The 17,895-nt window shown below is 56.3% G+C and overlaps 6 protein-coding genes across 6 annotated transcripts; 4 read left to right on the forward strand and 2 right to left on the reverse strand.

The window, feature by feature from the left end:
* Positions 1 to 4,268: 4,268 nt before the first annotated feature.
* On the forward strand, positions 4,269 to 5,297 carry BGZ61DRAFT_479056 (uncharacterized protein; the record flags this gene model as incomplete). Its single annotated transcript, XM_046249068.1, has 3 exons — positions 4,269 to 4,491; positions 4,534 to 5,030; positions 5,220 to 5,297. 3 exons carry the CDS (start codon positions 4,269 to 4,271, stop codon positions 5,295 to 5,297), a joined length of 798 nt encoding a protein of 265 aa, XP_046103191.1.
* Positions 5,298 to 6,215: 918 nt separating this feature from the next.
* On the forward strand, positions 6,216 to 7,046 carry BGZ61DRAFT_46547 (uncharacterized protein). The gene has a single exon (XM_046247588.1). It carries the CDS (start codon positions 6,461 to 6,463, stop codon positions 6,950 to 6,952), a length of 492 nt encoding a protein of 163 aa, XP_046103192.1. The 5' UTR covers positions 6,216 to 6,460; the 3' UTR covers positions 6,953 to 7,046.
* Positions 7,047 to 8,425: 1,379 nt separating this feature from the next.
* BGZ61DRAFT_453723 (uncharacterized protein) lies at positions 8,426 to 8,706 on the forward strand. The gene has a single exon (XM_046246111.1). It carries the CDS (start codon positions 8,436 to 8,438, stop codon positions 8,631 to 8,633), a length of 198 nt encoding a protein of 65 aa, XP_046103193.1. The 5' UTR covers positions 8,426 to 8,435; the 3' UTR covers positions 8,634 to 8,706.
* Positions 8,707 to 9,455: 749 nt separating this feature from the next.
* Positions 9,456 to 10,107, forward strand: BGZ61DRAFT_533508 (uncharacterized protein; the record flags this gene model as incomplete). The annotated part of the gene is made up of 2 exons (XM_046254019.1): positions 9,456 to 9,583; positions 9,747 to 10,107. 2 exons carry the CDS (start codon positions 9,456 to 9,458, stop codon positions 10,105 to 10,107), a joined length of 489 nt encoding a protein of 162 aa, XP_046103194.1.
* A 337-nt stretch (positions 10,108 to 10,444) lies between these two features.
* Positions 10,445 to 14,052, reverse strand: BGZ61DRAFT_422173 (P-loop containing nucleoside triphosphate hydrolase protein). Its single transcript, XM_046243526.1, has 6 exons — positions 13,620 to 14,052; positions 13,516 to 13,543; positions 13,388 to 13,443; positions 13,086 to 13,335; positions 11,539 to 13,030; positions 10,445 to 11,482 (listed from the first exon to the last, which is right to left on the reverse strand). The coding sequence occupies exons 1-6, from the start codon at positions 13,667 to 13,669 to the stop codon at positions 10,890 to 10,892; spliced, it is 2,469 nt and encodes an 822-aa protein (XP_046103195.1). The 5' UTR covers positions 13,670 to 14,052; the 3' UTR covers positions 10,445 to 10,889.
* Positions 14,053 to 14,925: 873 nt separating this feature from the next.
* Positions 14,926 to 17,513, reverse strand: BGZ61DRAFT_479060 (chromatin associated protein KTI12-domain-containing protein; the record flags this gene model as incomplete). Its single annotated transcript, XM_046249069.1, has 5 exons — positions 14,926 to 15,325; positions 15,412 to 15,573; positions 15,700 to 16,281; positions 16,377 to 17,437; positions 17,508 to 17,513. The coding sequence occupies 5 exons, from the start codon at positions 17,511 to 17,513 to the stop codon at positions 14,926 to 14,928; spliced, it is 2,211 nt and encodes a 736-aa protein (XP_046103196.1).
* Between the last annotated feature and the right edge of the window lie 382 nt (positions 17,514 to 17,895).

Genomic DNA, 17,895 nt, shown 5'->3' on the forward strand with positions numbered 1-17,895 from the left:
AACGGGCGACTCTGAATGCACGAGACAGTACAGTAGTACATGCCAGCGTGCATCAAGGGTGTGTGTGTGTGTGTGTGTGTGTGTGAGTGAGTGAGAGAGAGAGTGTGTGTGTGTGTCTGCGCGTCCGTGTCGAGATGAAAGTATCCGCGGATGCATCGTTGTTCTTGTCAACGGCAGATACATCCAACATGTTGGCCGCCGGAGAAAACACATGTAATTGTATCAAGGTGTGTATGGCTTCATCCGGGACGGTGTATTTGGCGGGCTGGCAATGTGCCCATATTGGGTGAATTACCTGGGATTCGGACTTTGGACGGGACATTGCGGATGGTCGTTGACGGAGGCTTGCCAGGATCATCCAGGGATCATCAGCTCTTCTCGATTCCATGCCTCTTCTTTTCCTCTCCACCAAAGGCCTACTGCGTTAGTATCCAGCATCCTCAAGCAGCCTGACCTCATCATCCTCGACCTCCACTACATCCGGCTCCTCCTTTTGGCTCCTCCACTCTGGCTCGACCTCGACCCACCGCCATCGCCATCGCCATCTCCGCCTGGCGTTGGATAGGCAGCTTGTCTAGTCTTGTTTCTTGTCCCGTCCTCGTCCTCCCCAAGCCCAAGCCCCAGACCCCAGCTTCTGCGTTGGTAGTTGGTCTCGGCCTTCCAGGTTCCTCGGTCGCCTGCCTCGGTTATTATACCACTAGGAGACCTTCCTTTGGTAAACGGTGCCCTGGCATCACGGCTCTGCTACCTGTTGCTCTTGGTCGGCTCTGCCACTGTCCGTCTCCGCCACGGAGGTTTGGTATGGACGCATCGCATGGGACAAGGGAGCAGGGGATGTTGGGCATGGGTATTTGCACCGACATGGGATGGGAGTCAGAACGTAGTATTGCGCATACCTGGAGGAACATGGGCCTCGCCATTGATGGAACCCTTGGTACTGTATCCATCGTCCGTACGAGGTACGAATGCTCAGTACCGTCGAGCTTGTCAACCATCCCCTTCGAGACGTGAGCTCACCCAGTCCAAGCCCGCAACAAGAGTGTAAGAAATCACCTTCACCGCCTGCCGGGATTGCATGAGTGCATCTGCAGGCTGCTGGAGCATGCCACCCGTATCGCCGCCGTCCACTCCTGTGTCTTGACGGTCCACCCGCCGACTCTGTCGAGAAACGCCATAATGCAAGCCCGCACCCCCCCTTCTCACCGTCGGCCACCTACGACAGGGCGGCATGGATGCGCTGCTGGCTGACAGGCCGCCTCGCCTGAGCATGGGAGCCACGAGCGCAGTGGCCAGAGATCGCTTGTGAGTCCTGCAGCTCACCAGCCTAGACTCCCTCTGAGACTCCAGACCCTACACAGTAAAGTACGTAGCTTGAGTCGCCATCGAGATCCGTTCCGGCCATTCGTCCATCTATTCCCACCCATTCAGCCAATTCATCCATCCGTATTCCGCCATTCCGCCAATCCAGTCAACCCATTCGCCTCTGCGTCCGCCGCCTCCCGACCCGGTTCTAGAGCTGGCAGCAGCTCGTAACGCTGCAGAATGGGCTGATGCCGTCGAGAATCAGCAAAGGAAAAACGGGGGATCAGGAATGCTGCTCCAATCCAGAGTCCACGTCATCTGTTCCATCTCCAAGTCCCCACGCCAGCGGCCAAGAATTGGGATGAACGCTGGGTGACTGGCTGCAGCGTGCGTCCCCCAGTGAGACTAGGTGCTATGAGGCCAGCCGGATGGTCGCTCCTCCACCCTTACTCGCTAGCCAAGGCTCGAGGAGCCGCTCCGTCACGATCCTAGTGCTGGTTTAGGTAGCCCGCGCTGGAGAGGCTGCCCCAGACGTGCATGTACGTACCGAATGTTGACAAAACAGTCAACGAGCGCGGACTTTTAGTGCGAGCATGACCAGGACGTAGTCATTTTTGGGAATTAAGTATTGCCGGTGGCCTTACCTACCTTAGTCCTGTTGCTCTTCATTGATAGATAGAGGAGCCTAAGACGGCATGGAGCCACCCTCACTAAAGATCCAAGGTACAGGTACCAAGGAGTCGGGCAGCGAGACACGTGAAGGTCGTCACAAGCAAGGGCCGGAGACAGGGTGATGGGCAAATCTCGTCGTCTTTCATCTGCATCCAGCTGCATAGATCAGTCAATCCGTCCCTTGCCTCAGCACATAACCCCGCCCTTTCCAGAATCCAGAACCTGGAATTTAGAGGGGTGGTGGTAGAGGTGGCGGCTCAGGTGGTGCTCGAGGGTCGTGGTGGTGTCATCTCTGCATCTGCAAGTGCAAAGTCGAGATATGACAGACAGCCAGTGTCTTGATGCTATATTCAGCATACCTCTGCCTCCTTACGTCGAGGCCGGTGAGTGAGTCTTGGGGCGCGACGTGGACGTGGTCGTGGACGTGGACGTGGATGCAGAGGGAGACCGGTTTTCCAGAGCCACTCAACGGAAGACAACACCACGGCAATCCACGCATCACGGAAGGGGAGAGGCCATGCTGGTAAGCGAGTCAGGATGGTGCACGCGGTGGTGAGGCAGTGATGAGATGCAGCTGTGCCTGGACGGTTTCGGACGTTTCGCTGTCGCATTGTTGCCCAAGTCCCAGCAGTCACAGGAGTTGCAGCTGTGTGTCATGTCTTAACAGCCGGCTAATAATGACATTGTAGATGCCGGTAGGTCGATCGAAACGTGCTATTAATGCGACGTCTCCCGCGTCAATGCCAATTTACTAATGCCTTCATTTGTCCGCTTTGCACGACTCACAGCGATGCTGACAGCTGCGTCGTTTCCAAGTGGTGTCCAACTGTTTCACCCCAACAGCAACGCGCCCGGAATAGCCACGGCAGTAACTACCGGTGAGTCCTCCTGCTACAAGCTCCCTGCTACAAGCTACAAGCTACAACCGTCTGTCGTCTTGACTCGGAAGTCGCAATAGATGCGATTAAAGTTGCCTTCCCTGTTATCACCGGTCTCTAGAAGCCATAATCTTGAACGGCATTCCTCCGCCTCCGCCTCCGCCTCCTCCACATCCACATCCACCTCCACCTCCTCCACCACATTCTTCATATCCAGCTCTCACTCGTCGAGACAGCCCTCCATTGATCATATTCCATCATGCTTCGCGTCCAATGCCGGCCGGCACCATTAGCTCTACCCCTCTCTCGTCGATTTTACTCTCCCCTTCTCTCATTCTCACTCTCGTCTCGTCTCGCTTTCTCCACGCAGACGCATCACATCGGCTACTCGAACCTGCTCTTCCATCACCCCCCACCCACCCATGTCCGGCTCCATCCATCCATCCATCCATCCAGCCAGCCAGCCAGCCAGTTCAGCTCAAGCCTTCGCTCCCGCCTCCCGCCCGTCGCCTCGCGTTCATTGTGAACCAACCGAGACCGACATCCCAAGTCCTTTCCTCGATAAGCAACACTCCAGTTAGGCCCCCTGGCCCAACCGGTCAATCCAGTGGGCCCTCCATCGCCAAATCAAAAGTGACAGGTCGCCTCTCGCCGATCCAGCCCCTTGTCACTCGCCATCTGGCATCGGGGGCCACTGGCCCGAGTTACCTTTTCAAAACAACTTGGCTCTCTGTCACCCGTGCCAGTTAGGTCGCTCGTCGTCTCCGCTCTGACCCTGGTCACAGTTTACTCAATGGATGCCGTCCATGATCCACAGACTATCCTCATCCCTGTATTCCGTATCCGACGCAACTTAGCCTGCGTTCCCTTTGCATTGGCTTTCCGCTGCTTGGACAACGTGTCGGGTCGCAGCCGTCCCACGGATGCAGCTGCCTCTTCCCCATCTCGGCAGTCAACCGCATTCCTCTGTTAGACACGGTCTACTCCGTTGAATTACAGCCACTCAAGCTGCCTGCCCTGGGATCCTCTCATCTTCTACGCAATTCGATGGCCACCATCCTAGAATATGCTGAGCGGCTCGCCATCGGGCCGTTCTGTATCGAATCCCCACCACATGATCTTTGTCCCTCCCCAGCCAATGGATGGCTCGACTCCTCCTGCGGCTCTCACATGCGATGCCACTACGCGCCATAGTACACGGCAGAGGGCTTCCCTGCCCAACCAGCTCGAGGTTCACCTGTAAGGGAAGGAGGTTGCTCCGCAAGGTGAAGTACATGTCACTTAGATTTAGGACAACTCACTTACTACCTTAGTACCTGAGAGGTGAAACAACTTGTCAAGGACAATTGCGTGGAGGCCCGTGCTTCTGACTAAGCGCACAGAGCTCCTCAAACGTCATTGTACGTTCTCGGCACCATGCAACTAGATGCACTCCATATGCGAGGCGAGGTGGCCTTGATTTTCCGGGGAAACGTGCGTGTGGCCGCCTTGTCACAGCTCTCGGAGTGGATGCGCGCAGTCGCTGTGGGACATCGGCAGTGGTACTTGCAAGGGACACAGGAGGACTTGTCCAGAAAGCCCCGGGTCCCACCGCTCCAACACCGCTGTACTGGGCGACCGAATGTCCGCACAGGCTTAGGTTGATCCCCCACATCGCGAACTGGCTTCGTCGACATTTCAGCCTCATCGCGTCGAGACCATTCGGCCATTCTCCTGCGTCCCTCCATCCCATACACTTGGTCACCGGGTCATCAGGAAGGCCGGGGCATGCCCTGGCTGGTCTTGGCGCGGCAGACTGACCCCACGGCTTTCGAACCGGTGATCCCGCCATGGGTGCTTCGTTCGTCAACAACTAACAACCGGCCGCCATGGCAAATAGGGTTGGCCCCGACGTTCGGCAACAACATTGTGGTGACACAAGACTACGGGATCCTACCCAATGGGCCTGGGCTGCCCGCCACGGGAAACAAGATACGGGCCCTCGATGAGAGTTGGCTGCAGCCAGGCGTGGCTCTCCTAATCAGTGCTTGTGTGACGGACGCCCAGATGTACAAAGAAGTAACGTTCCTGGGACCGAGTCCTGAGCGCCTGTGCGGGCTGTCTCAGTGTCTCATCTCTCGGACCGCTGGGGGAAATCTGACACGGCATTTTGATCGAAAAAGCAACGTGGTGTACGAAGTACGTACTACTTCGGTTAATAACACATCGGTCAGGCACTTGCTCAAACTTTGGGGTCTCTAGTTGCATGATCTTCAGCCGACGCATCAGTTCTTTCCCCTTCTCTCGTCAAGGGATTGAGGCGATTGGTCTCTGTCCTCCAGAGACTAACCCAATGGTACAGTGTGCCCTTGCGCTTGATCCTCATAGGACGCAAGTATCTCTCCGCCGCAGTCCCCAGCAGCGTCCATGCAGGGTGGAGGTCTCTTCGACATCCGGCCGGGATGAATGCGCCGGCATTAGTTCTATCCGATATAACGTTGCCAACCTCGTGGCGTCTGAGAGTGAGGGCAATGCAAGCAGGGCAGTACCAACGAGGCGTCATGGTGACCCTGTCGTTATCAAACTATGTCGTCAGCCTTGGCCATGAGCCCATGCCGGCCCCATCATCTCCGATTGCGCCCGTCTCGAACCTTGGGGAGCCATTGAGCATCGCTGATCTTTGAATTATCACCAGCTCCCTCGTCAGAAGGGGCATGGGGGTTGATGGAAGACACATAGCAGAGCCATTGCCGATACAACCTACAGTTGTCGTCGGCTCTTGTGTAACCATGGACGTTTCAAATCGGCAGCTTCCTCCCAATCCCGGGCTTCCCACGTGAGTCCCAACAGATGATTGCGGGAGATGTACATTGAGGCCAGACACGCATGTCCATCCCTCAGCCCAGTCTCGGAGTCTCGAAAGACCCTGCAGGATGCACTCTCATCACCGAGGCCACGTCTACCCATCCATCAGTAACATATCGACAGAAAAATACGCAAGAAACCCCAGTCAACTTTGTGCATCACAGAGCGGTCAGCGCCCCTATCTCGGCCTCCGTGGGCCACGGTTGTTCTTCCAGGGTCGGTGAGATGCTCTCCGTCCAACTGGTCGTCGTTGCTTTGTTCCTCACCGCCTAGACGGGCGGTCGGGCGGCTGCCGGGTGATCCGGGGTCTGGGGACGGACCCTCCTCGAGTGAGGGTCACCACCTGTTGCTCCAGGTTATCTCATCTCGCGGCCGCAGGGGCTCATGTGACGGTCCAGGGAGCGGCCGTGCATCGCGGGGTGGAGAGATGAGCCGGTGGTAGTGGCGGGCTTCCACGGGCGCGGCAAGACAAAGAGGCCCGGAGGCAATCGCGGTACCGTTAAAAGCACTGCCAGCGGCGTCATGGCGTGTCGGTGTGTGTGTGAGAGACGGCCAGACAGCGAGGAAGTCGCCCCCAGGGTCTAATACCGGGTAACCTGACGGGCCGGGCCGCGGGCCGGTGGTTGGGACTTGGAATTTCTGGAGCAATTCAATGGTTCCAGAAGCCGGAGGATTCTTAGTGTGGTCGAGGTGCTCAGGGATTACTACATGGCGATGCCGGTCGAAGGGCTGGGAAGGACAGGCAAAAATCGCCGTTTAAAGGCATGTATACGGGAGATGCTCGCTTGCGGGAGGATCAGGAAAGGATGGTTGGCCTCACGGCTGGTCTGTGTTACCTCAATGCGCACAGGACACCGCTGGTTCGGACGTTTGTGTTAGTTGGAGTAGTGGCGGTGCCGTTTGTCACTGTCCGTGTGCAGCTGCCGGATGCTGGAGTCTTTGGCCTATGGTTGTTGGTCAATAATGGCGTCAATGGTCATCGGGTACCGACCGACACAGGGGTGGAGGAATTACGCCCGCCAGCAGGACCCGAGTCATATTTCTCCGGTGACATTGACGGGTTTGCCGGCGGCAACCCGGTGGGAGTACCGAGTGAGTCGGGCAGGGTTGCCAGCCGAAGTACGGTGAAGTGGCTGTTGCACATTGGATTCGGCCGGAGGGCTGAATTAGGAGTCGGTGTGGTACAGGGTAGGTTGGGAGGTACTGGGGCCAAGCAGTTCCCGAGTCATTTACCTGCATTTGATTCAACTTGGTGACTTTCCTATTTGGAAGTCCCATGAGGCCATGTGTAAACTCTCGTTGTAATACGAGTTGTCATGTCGAGTTGATGTCACAGGTTCGTTGATAGAAGGTTTGTGCGGACTAAGTTGGTGAGCACTTTGAAGCGGACGATCCATGGGAACACCTCGGGATCATTTTAAGCATGATACACTAAATAACGCATTATAAAGCTGAAGACGACAAATACTCCATAAAACGTAGGTAGAACTGGCTGGTTTCTTGTTGATTGCGAGGACGAGTCCTCTCATGGGTAGTCATCAGGGCTTCCGGAGCTTTGTCCCTTGACCCTTGGCACGCTGCTGGTCCATGGCAAGCCAGCACTGGCCAGACAAAATGAGACAAAACGAGGCAAAACAAACATTTTAACTGCCGTTGACTTGGTGATGACAACCAAGTGGCCCATATTATCATATGGGTAGCCCGAGGAGAAAGGGCCACAGCCTTTCTTAGTTCAGAGGCAGAGCAACACACCAACATCTGGGTCAATTTGTGGTGGCTTTGTCGAGTAGGCGACAAACAGGTATGGACGGCTTATGAACACCGTCGCGACGCGAAACTGGGGGAAGGCAAGTGGATTTTCACTTGGAATCTTACTATCTACAAGAAGGGCTAAAGAGTCCTCGGCGTCTGTTGAGTCTCTCCGCATGCCGCCCCTGAACGAATAGAGTTCCAGACAATATGCAAGGAGGAGACTAGGGGCTAAGGCGGATATGAGATGACTGCTATAGTGCTTGCAATCGTTTAGGAGGGTGTTAAATAGAGAAAGCAAAAAAGGATCCAGAGAGGGGAAGAGGAGGGTGTGGGTTAATTATGGGTGGGAAGCATTTCGGTTGGGAATGGGGAGGCAGGACTCCTTCCTCCTCGATCGTGCCGAACGGACAAGTGATGCAGTTCCGAGAGAAGTCGCGGATCCAAAGGAGAAATCAAGTCGAGGCCACGCTGGGGGAAGATGGGCTATTAAAGTTCCCGGACCAGTGTCGTCGGTCTCAAGGAGGAGAAACGACGAGGGCAGGGCACCTGCGGGAACGGCAAGCTAATGAGCGATGGCTCACCAACGTTGAAGTAAAAAAGGGCGGGATTTATTTGCAAAGTACTGAGTATACGTGGGGTACGCCATTAGGCCAACTATTTATGTTGCCTTTTTTGAGAGAATGCGAGACGCTTCAACTGCGTCCTGTGCCTGATGAGTGCTGAGGCAGGATGTGGATTAGAAGTACGAGAGCATTGAGTTTTACTCCCCCCCCTTTGTCTACTTGGGTCTCCCTACTACAGATCGAGGCCTCGCTGTATTCGAAGCAAAGTCCTGCCCGAGAAACCGACTTTATCCGCACTTGCACGGCTCACACTGCTGGGGTCGAGAGGATGGTCACGCAGTGGGATGGGCGACCCAAGTGTTGGTTGGCTCGGCAACACGGAACACGGCGACTGCCCCATAGTTCAAGTTTAGTGAGAATACCAATGCCGTATTCGGTCAGATTCAATGATATGTTTTATGGTAAAGTCAACCTCCTCCTTCGTGCTTTGATATTATCCCGAAGCTGGATGACAAGGTCGTTTATTCCGCCTTTCTTGCCACATGCATTTGGAATTAGTTCCTCAACACAAAATAAAAACCCAATTTCCGTTCTCGGGATTGAAACGACTAACAATGATTGAAATATCATCAGGATCACCCCTCCTGTTTATTGCAGAACCGACTGCCTGCGCCTTCATCCTTGGTGTAAGTCCAAGGCCACTTGCTAGTCTAAAAGTTCTGTCGTTCCTTCCCCCATCCACTGGACCTGTCCCACCGACCCCGCTCCGAGCCAACCAGAGCACCTTCTACCACCTTCCCCCCTGTCCAAGCTGTCCTTGGTCATGGCCGGTGCAATCGGATTGGCCCGCTCCTCCCCTTTTGCCCCAGAAAAAGCCGGCTCCACCCTCAGTAGCACTTGCCAAACCTCCGCCTGTGCTGCGCTGTGCTGCCCACTGCCTCAGCCTTGCGCACCCCGAAAACCTTCCCTCCCCAAAACCACACGCCCCCAGCCTCAGCCTCGCCACCGAAAACATTCAATCCCGACTCGGAACAACACCTCTCTCGCTTCTGTGTGCCGCTCCCATCACCGAGCCCGGTCCAATCCCTTGCACAGCGCAGACCAGTGCGCAGAAATCGGTCCAATCCCGTCGAGCTTTCTATCAGCGTTCTTGCTACGATCCATTCGCCGCTCGAGCACCCGACGTCACTCAACCGAGCTAGACCCATCCCGCGACACTCGACGCAACCCTCCGCACGCGCCCGGGACGGAAACAAGCGGACAAGATCGTTCCAAGAGAGGCGAGCGCCAAGGCCATTGTAACCGAGGAGGGATTCGAACCCTGCGAATAGCTCCAATCGTCGTCGTTGGGACGTTGCCGGCCCTTGTCCCTGCTCAAGATTACGCTTCTCAAGGCGCAACACCATTCCCGTCACCACCCACCGCCTTTATCACAGCCATCACCATGTCTAACATTCCGTCAACCCCGGTCAAAGTCCCCTCAAGCGCCGCAAACTATACCCCTGCCACGCTGGATCCAGACCTGCGATCACAGATCAACACAGTCTTGTTGCGTGACGGGCATGTCGCCAAGTGCGTTCTCCCCTCACTCTATCCCTCGCCGACATCTACCGACTACCTATGCATCTGCATCTATCCACCCGTGATAGAGTTAATGGCACCAAGCTGCCAAACGCACATGCACAGACACTCCGTATTACCAATCCTTCACAGGCTAACAACTCTGACAATCTAGAATCCAAGAAGCGCTCCTCCACTCCCTGAACTCCCATTCTACCAACTGGCCCACCGCCATTCAAACCCACGCCCTTGCTCTCCTGCGATCCGGCGAGATCACCACCTTTCCCGCTCTCCTGCACCGCGTCCTCGAGGACGTTCGCCACGACTCTGCCCTCAATCCCAACACATCTAGCGCCAACGGTAGCAAGCCCGCTACCAACGGCGAAGCCAAATCCAATGGAGCTGATAAGGAGGCCAAGGGTGCGGACAATAAACACGGCCTTGCCGTGCCCGAGTCCGTTGTCGATGAGGCTTTGCGGGTGACGCGCGAGAGCCTCGAGGCCGTCTGCGAGGTTGAGGATAAACCCAACGCCTGAAGAAGGGTGATACGAGGAGACAATGTGACGGGGTGATGCAAATCAGAAACGACAATGAGGACGAGCGAGCACGATTGCGATGAGAAGAGAAGCAAGCTTACGCGGCAAGCTTATGTGCAGAGGCAAATTTGTCTAGAGTGGCAGAGGACTCCAGATGAGAGGAACCCTGGCCGGCTGGGCTGGCATCGGAGGGGAAGCGACGTCCTGTACTGGCGTCTTGTACGGGTCCATGATTAACCATCAAATAACAAGGGCTCCACGAGCAGTGGAGGGAGGACGATACCAAAATCGATACGAACTCATGCATGAAATAAATAGACTTATGTTAATATCTACCATCTCTCCATCTGCTTAAGTGCATGTCATGTCCAGGGGCTCGAGCACACATGTCCCTCTGCTCCAAAATGACATCTATTATGGTACCTCATCACAGCACATGACCAAAAGGCTCCAAGATAAATTCATAAGAGGAATCAATTTCATCATCTATCAAAGCAAAAAACCCTTTCGCGTCCAGGAGAGCAACAGAATCTGAATCCGCAAACCTGTTTGCCTGGTCCATCAATTCAGACAGCCACGCGCGAGCACGTGCCAGGCCAAGTCGCCATTCCCTCCGCGTCTACCATTCTACCAACTCCCATTCCAGATACCAGCCGCGAGAAGTGTGTGTATGGATGAGATCCGACCACTAGCTGTGTGCAAGCTAATGCAGAGATGTACGAGCGCGAAAATATTAGAATACAGTGGACCATCCGAGTTGTGTCCGATTAGCCATTGCCGCCTTAGTCGTAGAGATCATCATCGTTGCCAGCGTCCCCGAAAGCATTACCGCTGTCAGCGCCACCGCTGGCTTCGGCACCGGCCTCGGGAAACTTGAAGTAAGCGCCGGGGCCGGCGTTCTTCATTTGCTGAGAGAAGGCCTCGTAGCGGCGGACCTCAACGTCAGTGACTGATCGGCGAGCCATCTGCATGGCCTCCTCGAAGTGAGCCTTGGTAAGCTCAGGAACGGGGTCCTCTGCATCCTCATCAGTATCCATCTCGTCACCAGCCGCCTCGCGAGCCTTGGTGCGCTCGATGTCAAGGGAGATGGCCTCCTTGATGGCAATCTTGACAGCACGCTGAGTGATGAAGCCAAGATCGGCACCGGAGAAGCCGTGGGTCTTGGATGCAATGTATCCAATGTCGATGTCTGAGGCGAGAGGAGTCTTTCGGAGCTGAGCCTTGAGAATACCAAGACGGCCGGGCTCATCGGGCAGAGGAACGTAGATGAGAGAGTCCAGACGACCAGGTCGGCACAGGGCAGGGTCAAGCTGCTCAGGTCGGTTGGTAGCACCAATGACGAAAACGTTCTTCTTCGAGGTCATACCATCCATCTCTGTACCGAGGTTAGTAACTGATTGGATTCTTCAGGCTGGGGGAATGGAAACTTACCAGTCAGGAGCTGGTTGACAACGCGGTCAGAGGCACCACCGGCATCACCGACAGAGCCACCACGAGCCTTGGCAATGGAATCCAGCTCGTCCAGGAAGACTACACAAGGAGCGGCGGCGCGGGCCTTATCGAAGATGTCTCGAATGTTGCTTTCAGACTCACCAAACCACATGCTGAGAAGCTCGGGTCCCTTGACGGAGATGAAGTTGGCGGCGCACTCGTTGGCAACGGCCTTGGCCAGGAGAGTTTTACCAGTACCGGGGGGACCATAGAACAGGACACCACGTGAGGGCGAAAGACCGAACTTGAGGAACTTCTCGGGGTGGTCGACGGGGTACTGGACGCTCTCCTTGAGGTCCTGCTTGACATCCTCGAGACCACCAATGTCCTCCCAGCGGACGTTGGGAACCTCGACAACGGCAACCTCGCGGAGGGCGGAGGGGTTGGAGACGCCGAGGGCGAATCGGAAGTTCTCCATGGTGACGCCAAGAGAGTCGAGCACCTCGGCATCGATGGTGTCCTCGTCGAGATCAATGAGATCCATCTTCTCACGAATCTGCTGCATGGCAGCCTCAGAGCAGAGGGCAGCAACATCGGAACCGACATAACCGTGGGTCTCGGAGGCAATCTGCTCCAGGTCGACGTCGTCGCCCAGCTTCATGTTCTTGGTGTGGATCTGGAGAATCTCCAGTCGGCCAGTGGGGTCGGGAATGCCAATGTCGACCTCGCGATCGAAACGGCCGAAACGTCGCAGGGCAGGATCGATGGAGTTGGGTCGGTTGGTGGCGGCCATGACGACAACGTTGGAGCGGGCCTTCATGCCGTCCATGAGGGTGAGGAGCTGAGAAACGACTCGGCGCTCGACCTCACCGTTAGTCTTGTCACGCTTGGGGGCAATAGAGTCGATCTCGTCGATGAAGATGATGGCGGGCGAGTTCTTCTCGGCTTCCTCGAAGGCCTTGCGCAGGTTCGACTCCGACTCACCAGCCATCTTGGACATGATTTCGGGACCGTTGATGAGGAAAAAGAAGGCACCGGTCTCGTTGGCAACGGCTCGAGCCATAAGAGTCTTACCGGTACCAGGAGGACCGTAGAGTAAGACACCACGGGGAGGCTTGATACCAATGGACTTGAAGAGCTGGGGGTGGCGGAGTGGCAGCTCAACCATCTCTCGGATCTGAGCCATCTGCTTTCGGCAGCCACCGATATCATCGTAACCGACTTCGTTCAGGTTGTTCTCCTCCTCGTCTCGCTGGATGGGCTCACCCTCGCAGTGGATGACGGTATCTTGTGCGACGATACCATACTCTGGGGGGTCGACCTCGACGACCTTGAACTCTACTTGTCGCATACCACCACGGACGATGAAGAGATCGCCTTGGCGGACTGGTCGGTAAGCTTCCCGGAAGTAGGGAGCCAGGAAAACGTCAAAGAGAGAACCGGTGATACCCTCGACGGTATCAGCGATGGGAAGAACAGCGATTCGCTTGGCCTGTGAGGTGGTTAGAAATGACATCAACCAGGCTCGAAATTGCGGGGCAACTGACATATTTGATATCGGGGCAAGGGTGGATGGTGATCATGTCACCATGCTTGACTCGCAGGTTGTGGCGGACGACTCGGTTGATGCGAGCGCTGCCGTCATCGAGCTCATCATCGGCCAGGACGATGAGGACGGTGTCCTTTCTCTTCTTGCCTCGTACGAGAACGGTATCGCCGCGGAAGAGCTGAAGGGAATCCATCGTGGCCTCGGAGAGGGCGATGATGCTGTTGTCATCGTTGACGGCATCGGTGACCCTGGCATTGGTCAGCATCCCAGCCGTGAAACCGAGCTTTGGAGAGTACTTACATCAACTGGTTGGGCTTCTTCTTCTTCTTGAGAATCGCGGTCGCGGTGTCATCCTCCTGGAATAGAGTTAGCTCATGCTCAGCCTGGTCGTGTGTAGGCAGCGTGGTGTCAGGGCGGTCGGTACGAACATGCTTGACCTCAGCGCCAGAAGGGTCACTGTCACTCGGGTTAGCTGTGATGCATGACACAATGGCCTCGCACGAAGCGCGAGGAGCTTGCGGGGCGCACATACTTGAGGTTGACCTTCTTGTGGGGGTGCTCGTCAGGCTTCTGGGGAGCCATGGTGTTGTCTGTGTTGCTTCAGGGAAGCTGATGCGGGATCGATTCGGAGGGAGGGGAAGGTGGGAGGCTGAAGGTGAGAAAGCCGACGCTGGCTTTCTGTGTGGAACAGCGGAGGGAGGGGGGGAAACAAGAACGCGGCGGGGAAGGATGGGGGGGAGAGGTGGTTTTGAGTCGGGAGAGATGGAGATGGGAGATGGATGGAGGAGAGAGAGAGATGTCGGTGTTGAGGCAACGGGTCTAGGTTTGAGCTGTCCAGAAGGCCACCTTCGGACCGGAACCGCAAGCACCACCGCACTGGACGGGCAGTCATTCACTGGGCGACCGCCACCTCTGGGCAGCCAATGGAAGCTCCGGAAGCCCTGATTCCGGGCGGAACAATATTGTTACGGGGCAAACAGGCTGCTTAGCTCAGCCGCGGCCAGGCACCTTACTGGGCGGGCCCAAGGATATCAGGCACTAGAGGACCTACGTACCATGATGTCGCAGGCAAGCACAGGGCGGACAGGCACCCTGAGAGTGACGAGTGCAAGCGGCACGCACAAGTGGAATCTTCTGCCGGCTTCCACCTTCCGCCCCAGCATTGGCCACTGGCCCCAGCACATTGGGCCCAACCCAGCGCATTTGGCGGCGTGGCGCCCCCAGCGAACAGCGATCTCACCTGCCCGGCGAGCTTAGGTATTCTCTCCGCCCAGCGTTTGGGTCATAGCGGGCAGGCAGGCAGCTGTGGCCGCGCAATGTCCGCAACTGCCTCCACTACTCCGAGCCTTCTTCGTTAAATGTCCGGCGCAGCGCTCGTGCCATTCGGGGACATTATTATGATGCCATGCTATAACTACCTACCAACGGAACAGCAAGCTCCCTGAAGACATGGATGACAGATCAGATCAGATCAGATCCACTCATGAGCCAAGGGAGAAGCTTGTGAATCGTGGCACGTACCACAAACAAGATGAGTAAAGATTCTTCCATATTCTATAGTCTATAATGCGCCCAAAAAAAAAAAAGATAGAGCCTCGAAATTGAAGCCCGCCACCAATACGGTTCTGGTTGGTTCTCAGATTGCTCTGATTTGCCTCTCTCCTGCAGCCCGCTTCGTCCTGTTTCATACTCCGTAGGTCTCATACAGACATCCCCGCAGCGAGATTAGGCTCCTTTGTTTGAGAGCCTTCAGCACCCGCCACTCCATTTCCCAGAGCAGGCCCTAGGCTGGTCCATTCCATTCCATCCCCATCCGTAATCATCAAATCTTCAACTCGTCAGAGCGCACTCCACGCCTTCTCCCAAGCCGGCCTGTTCTCGCCCGTGCAGCACCACGTTGCCACCTTGGGTCGCCAGCCGATAAACGTCCCCGTCGCATCGTCAAACACCAGTGCAACCTGCGCCGCCGCCCCATCCCTGCGCACGCCCGGGAGCCGTTCAATCAGGCCATCTAGAGTCCCGAGGCCGAGCACGCGGGTGTCGACCGGGGACCCGCCCGTCCGGATCCGCTCCAGCCGGTCCGCCGTGGCGAGCCAGGCATCGAGCGGCGACGGCGACGGCCTTGCAGTATCGAGCTCCGGTGTGTAATTGAGCATGGGCCAGGTGCCACGTCTGCCATTGGTGGTGGAGGTACCCTGGCTTGTAGGAGAGAATGTAGAGGAGGAGCAGGCAAAGGATCTACAGCGACATGCCTCGTTAGCTTTCCGTTCCCCATGTATCCTCCCAGAGAATAAGAGGACGCAAGGCATGCTTGAGTAACGTACCTGTCGGTAGGCGTTGTGTTCGACGCGCTCGGCTCAGTTGTTTGCCTGAAGCTGGGCGTACAGACACGCTTGACGCCGTTCATCATGAAGGCGGGATGCTTAACCGGACAGTGAACGGTTCCGCAGGAGTACGGGAGTCGAGAGGCATCCAAAGACGTTGACCTGCAGGCAGTTTTTGCTGTGGGAATACAACACAAGGATCTGGTCAAAAAAGGCCTTGTCGGTGTTGTTGTTCATGTGTGCTTTTACAGCCTCTCTTCCGACAGTACAGCCCGGGCTTATATTTACAATTTTACCATTATTCTGCTCCCCTCCACGAAACCGGCTCCCTCCCTCTGGTTACTTTTCTCTTCAAGCATCACAACCAGGATACTGTCTGAGATGAACGGTGGAACCATCCCAGAGGGGAGCAAGGCACACACACAACTGCTTGTATCCGCCGGTGCTGGGCCTCCAGTTACCTTGTCTGCATCACCCGCGGCCCCCATCCGTTCGCACAAGGCATAGCTTCGTCCATCTCGTCGAATGAGAGAACGCGAGCTACATCGACTTGGTCCCCTTTTGGCGGAGGGCTGGAACTTGGGCTTGCCCCGGGCCCCCAATAGTGGTTGACTTGGGGGCCAAACCACTGGTATGCGCGAGTGACAGGGGTGTTGGACCCGTAGCCAAGGTAGATTTTGGCCGTGGGAGCTTATCGCCGGTGTCGCCGGGAAGCCCAAGAACCAGCCTTGGCCCCCAGAAGACCAGAATGAGAATAGAATGGGTTTAGGGTGGCCCTTGGCTGTAGAAACTGTCGTCGTACAGCCGTACGGACTCTCAAATCGGCTGCTTCGAGATTCTTTTGAGAGCAGCGGGCGCAATCCAGCCGGCCTGGCCGTCCCAACTCATAGTGGGCTACAGCACCGAGGCTGATCGAGCGTCCAGTGACGTTATTGACCGAACGTCGGTCGTGTGCCCTCTCTTACTCGTCCTTCTCAAATGCGTCATTCAGGTACCGCACAAACGTCTCCCGTATCCTCTCCGCCGACATGTTACCCACCGTCTCCAGCCCGATTCCTCCGCGGTTCATACCCATGTAAGCTCGTCGCAGCCGCTGCAGCTGGGGCAAACCGACTTTCTTGCCCGTTGGCAACTCCACCATTAGGCCGTCATCTCCTTGGGGGCCGCCTGAGCTGCGCGGGATTCGGACCTCGTCGACGCCATCGTCGTCGCGCTGCGCCTCCATGATACGCTTGACAATGTCGGACGTCTCGCGATCAAGGTTGTAGAGGTAGTCGCCGCCTGCGTCTCGTCCGCGTTGGATAGTGGCCTGGTTGGGACGGACGACCTTGCGGCCTTCGCCTGCAATGGTATCCCAGAGATCGGAGAAGACCTTGGTAGCCTGCTGCTCATCGTCTTCCCATATCAGGGTGAAGAGGGGGCTGTCCCACCGAGTCATCGGGTTAGGTTCCTCATACCGGAATATGAGGTTGTCCCAGTTGCCCTGCTCGTATGGCTCCGTAGTGCCCTGTCTCTGGCTGACCTGGCCCCCACTGGTTTGTTGCTCGCTGGCCTGGGTTTCGTTATCCTTCCCATCATGAGTGGAGCCTTGTGCAGAGTCTTGCGCTCCAGCATCTCTCCGCTGAAGCCTCTCCTCGTTGACCTGCTTCGCCCTATCCACCGCGCAACCAATCTGCAGGATGCAGCTGGGCGTTCGGACAGCCTTGGCCTCGCAGTGTAGCTGATAGCGCCAGCCTTTGATGTAATTGAGCCCGTCAAGTATAACAATGTCCTTGTCTGAAAGCACGCGCTTCACGGCGCCGTAGATGGCGGCACGAGCATCCTTCTCGGAGGCGTTGGCCGAGCGGGTGTGGGCAGGGACTTTGTCGGGAGAGAGATCGTAGACGGTGCGGGAGATGGAGAGAGAGTCGTCCGAGATTAGGTGCAAGCGGTACTTGGAGTCGACGATGCGCTTAGAGAGGTACTCGTGGAGTTGCTCGGCGCGTGTTGACTTGCCAGAGGTAGGCAGCCCGGACACGATGATGAGCTATACCAGACAGAATGGTTAAGAACGAGGGTAGCATGGGGATTGGGGTATGATAGGAAAAGAGCCATACCGGCATCGTCTCAGACTAGACAAGCGCAAAGGAGGACGGGGAGACTCGGAGCGTAATGTGCGAAGTGGTGAGGAAGCAGAAGCATCTACCGTAGTGAGTCGTTTGGCGGGGTTGCAGATTTCCGTTGCAAAATTGCAAGGCAGACGTCACCATGGTGGGGTTTGTTAGTCGCAGCGCCAAGGGGACCCTTAAAACCCACCAAAGTTGAAAACCAATCCACTGAAGAAGAACAAGATGAAGGACAAGCTTCCTGCAGGAGGCGCACTGGCCATCTGTCGCTCGAATGGCTGAGTGCATATTCGCATACAGCATCATATAATTACTAGGCTGAAGAGGCACCCGGCCGGTTGTCCGGCACCGAAGAGAGCAGGGATGGTGGGAGGAACGA

This window comes from Ilyonectria robusta, assembly GCF_021365365.1.
Source record: "Ilyonectria robusta strain PMI_751 chromosome Unknown BGZ61scaffold_12, whole genome shotgun sequence".
NCBI classification, from domain to species: Eukaryota; Fungi; Ascomycota; class Sordariomycetes; order Hypocreales; family Nectriaceae; genus Ilyonectria; species Ilyonectria robusta.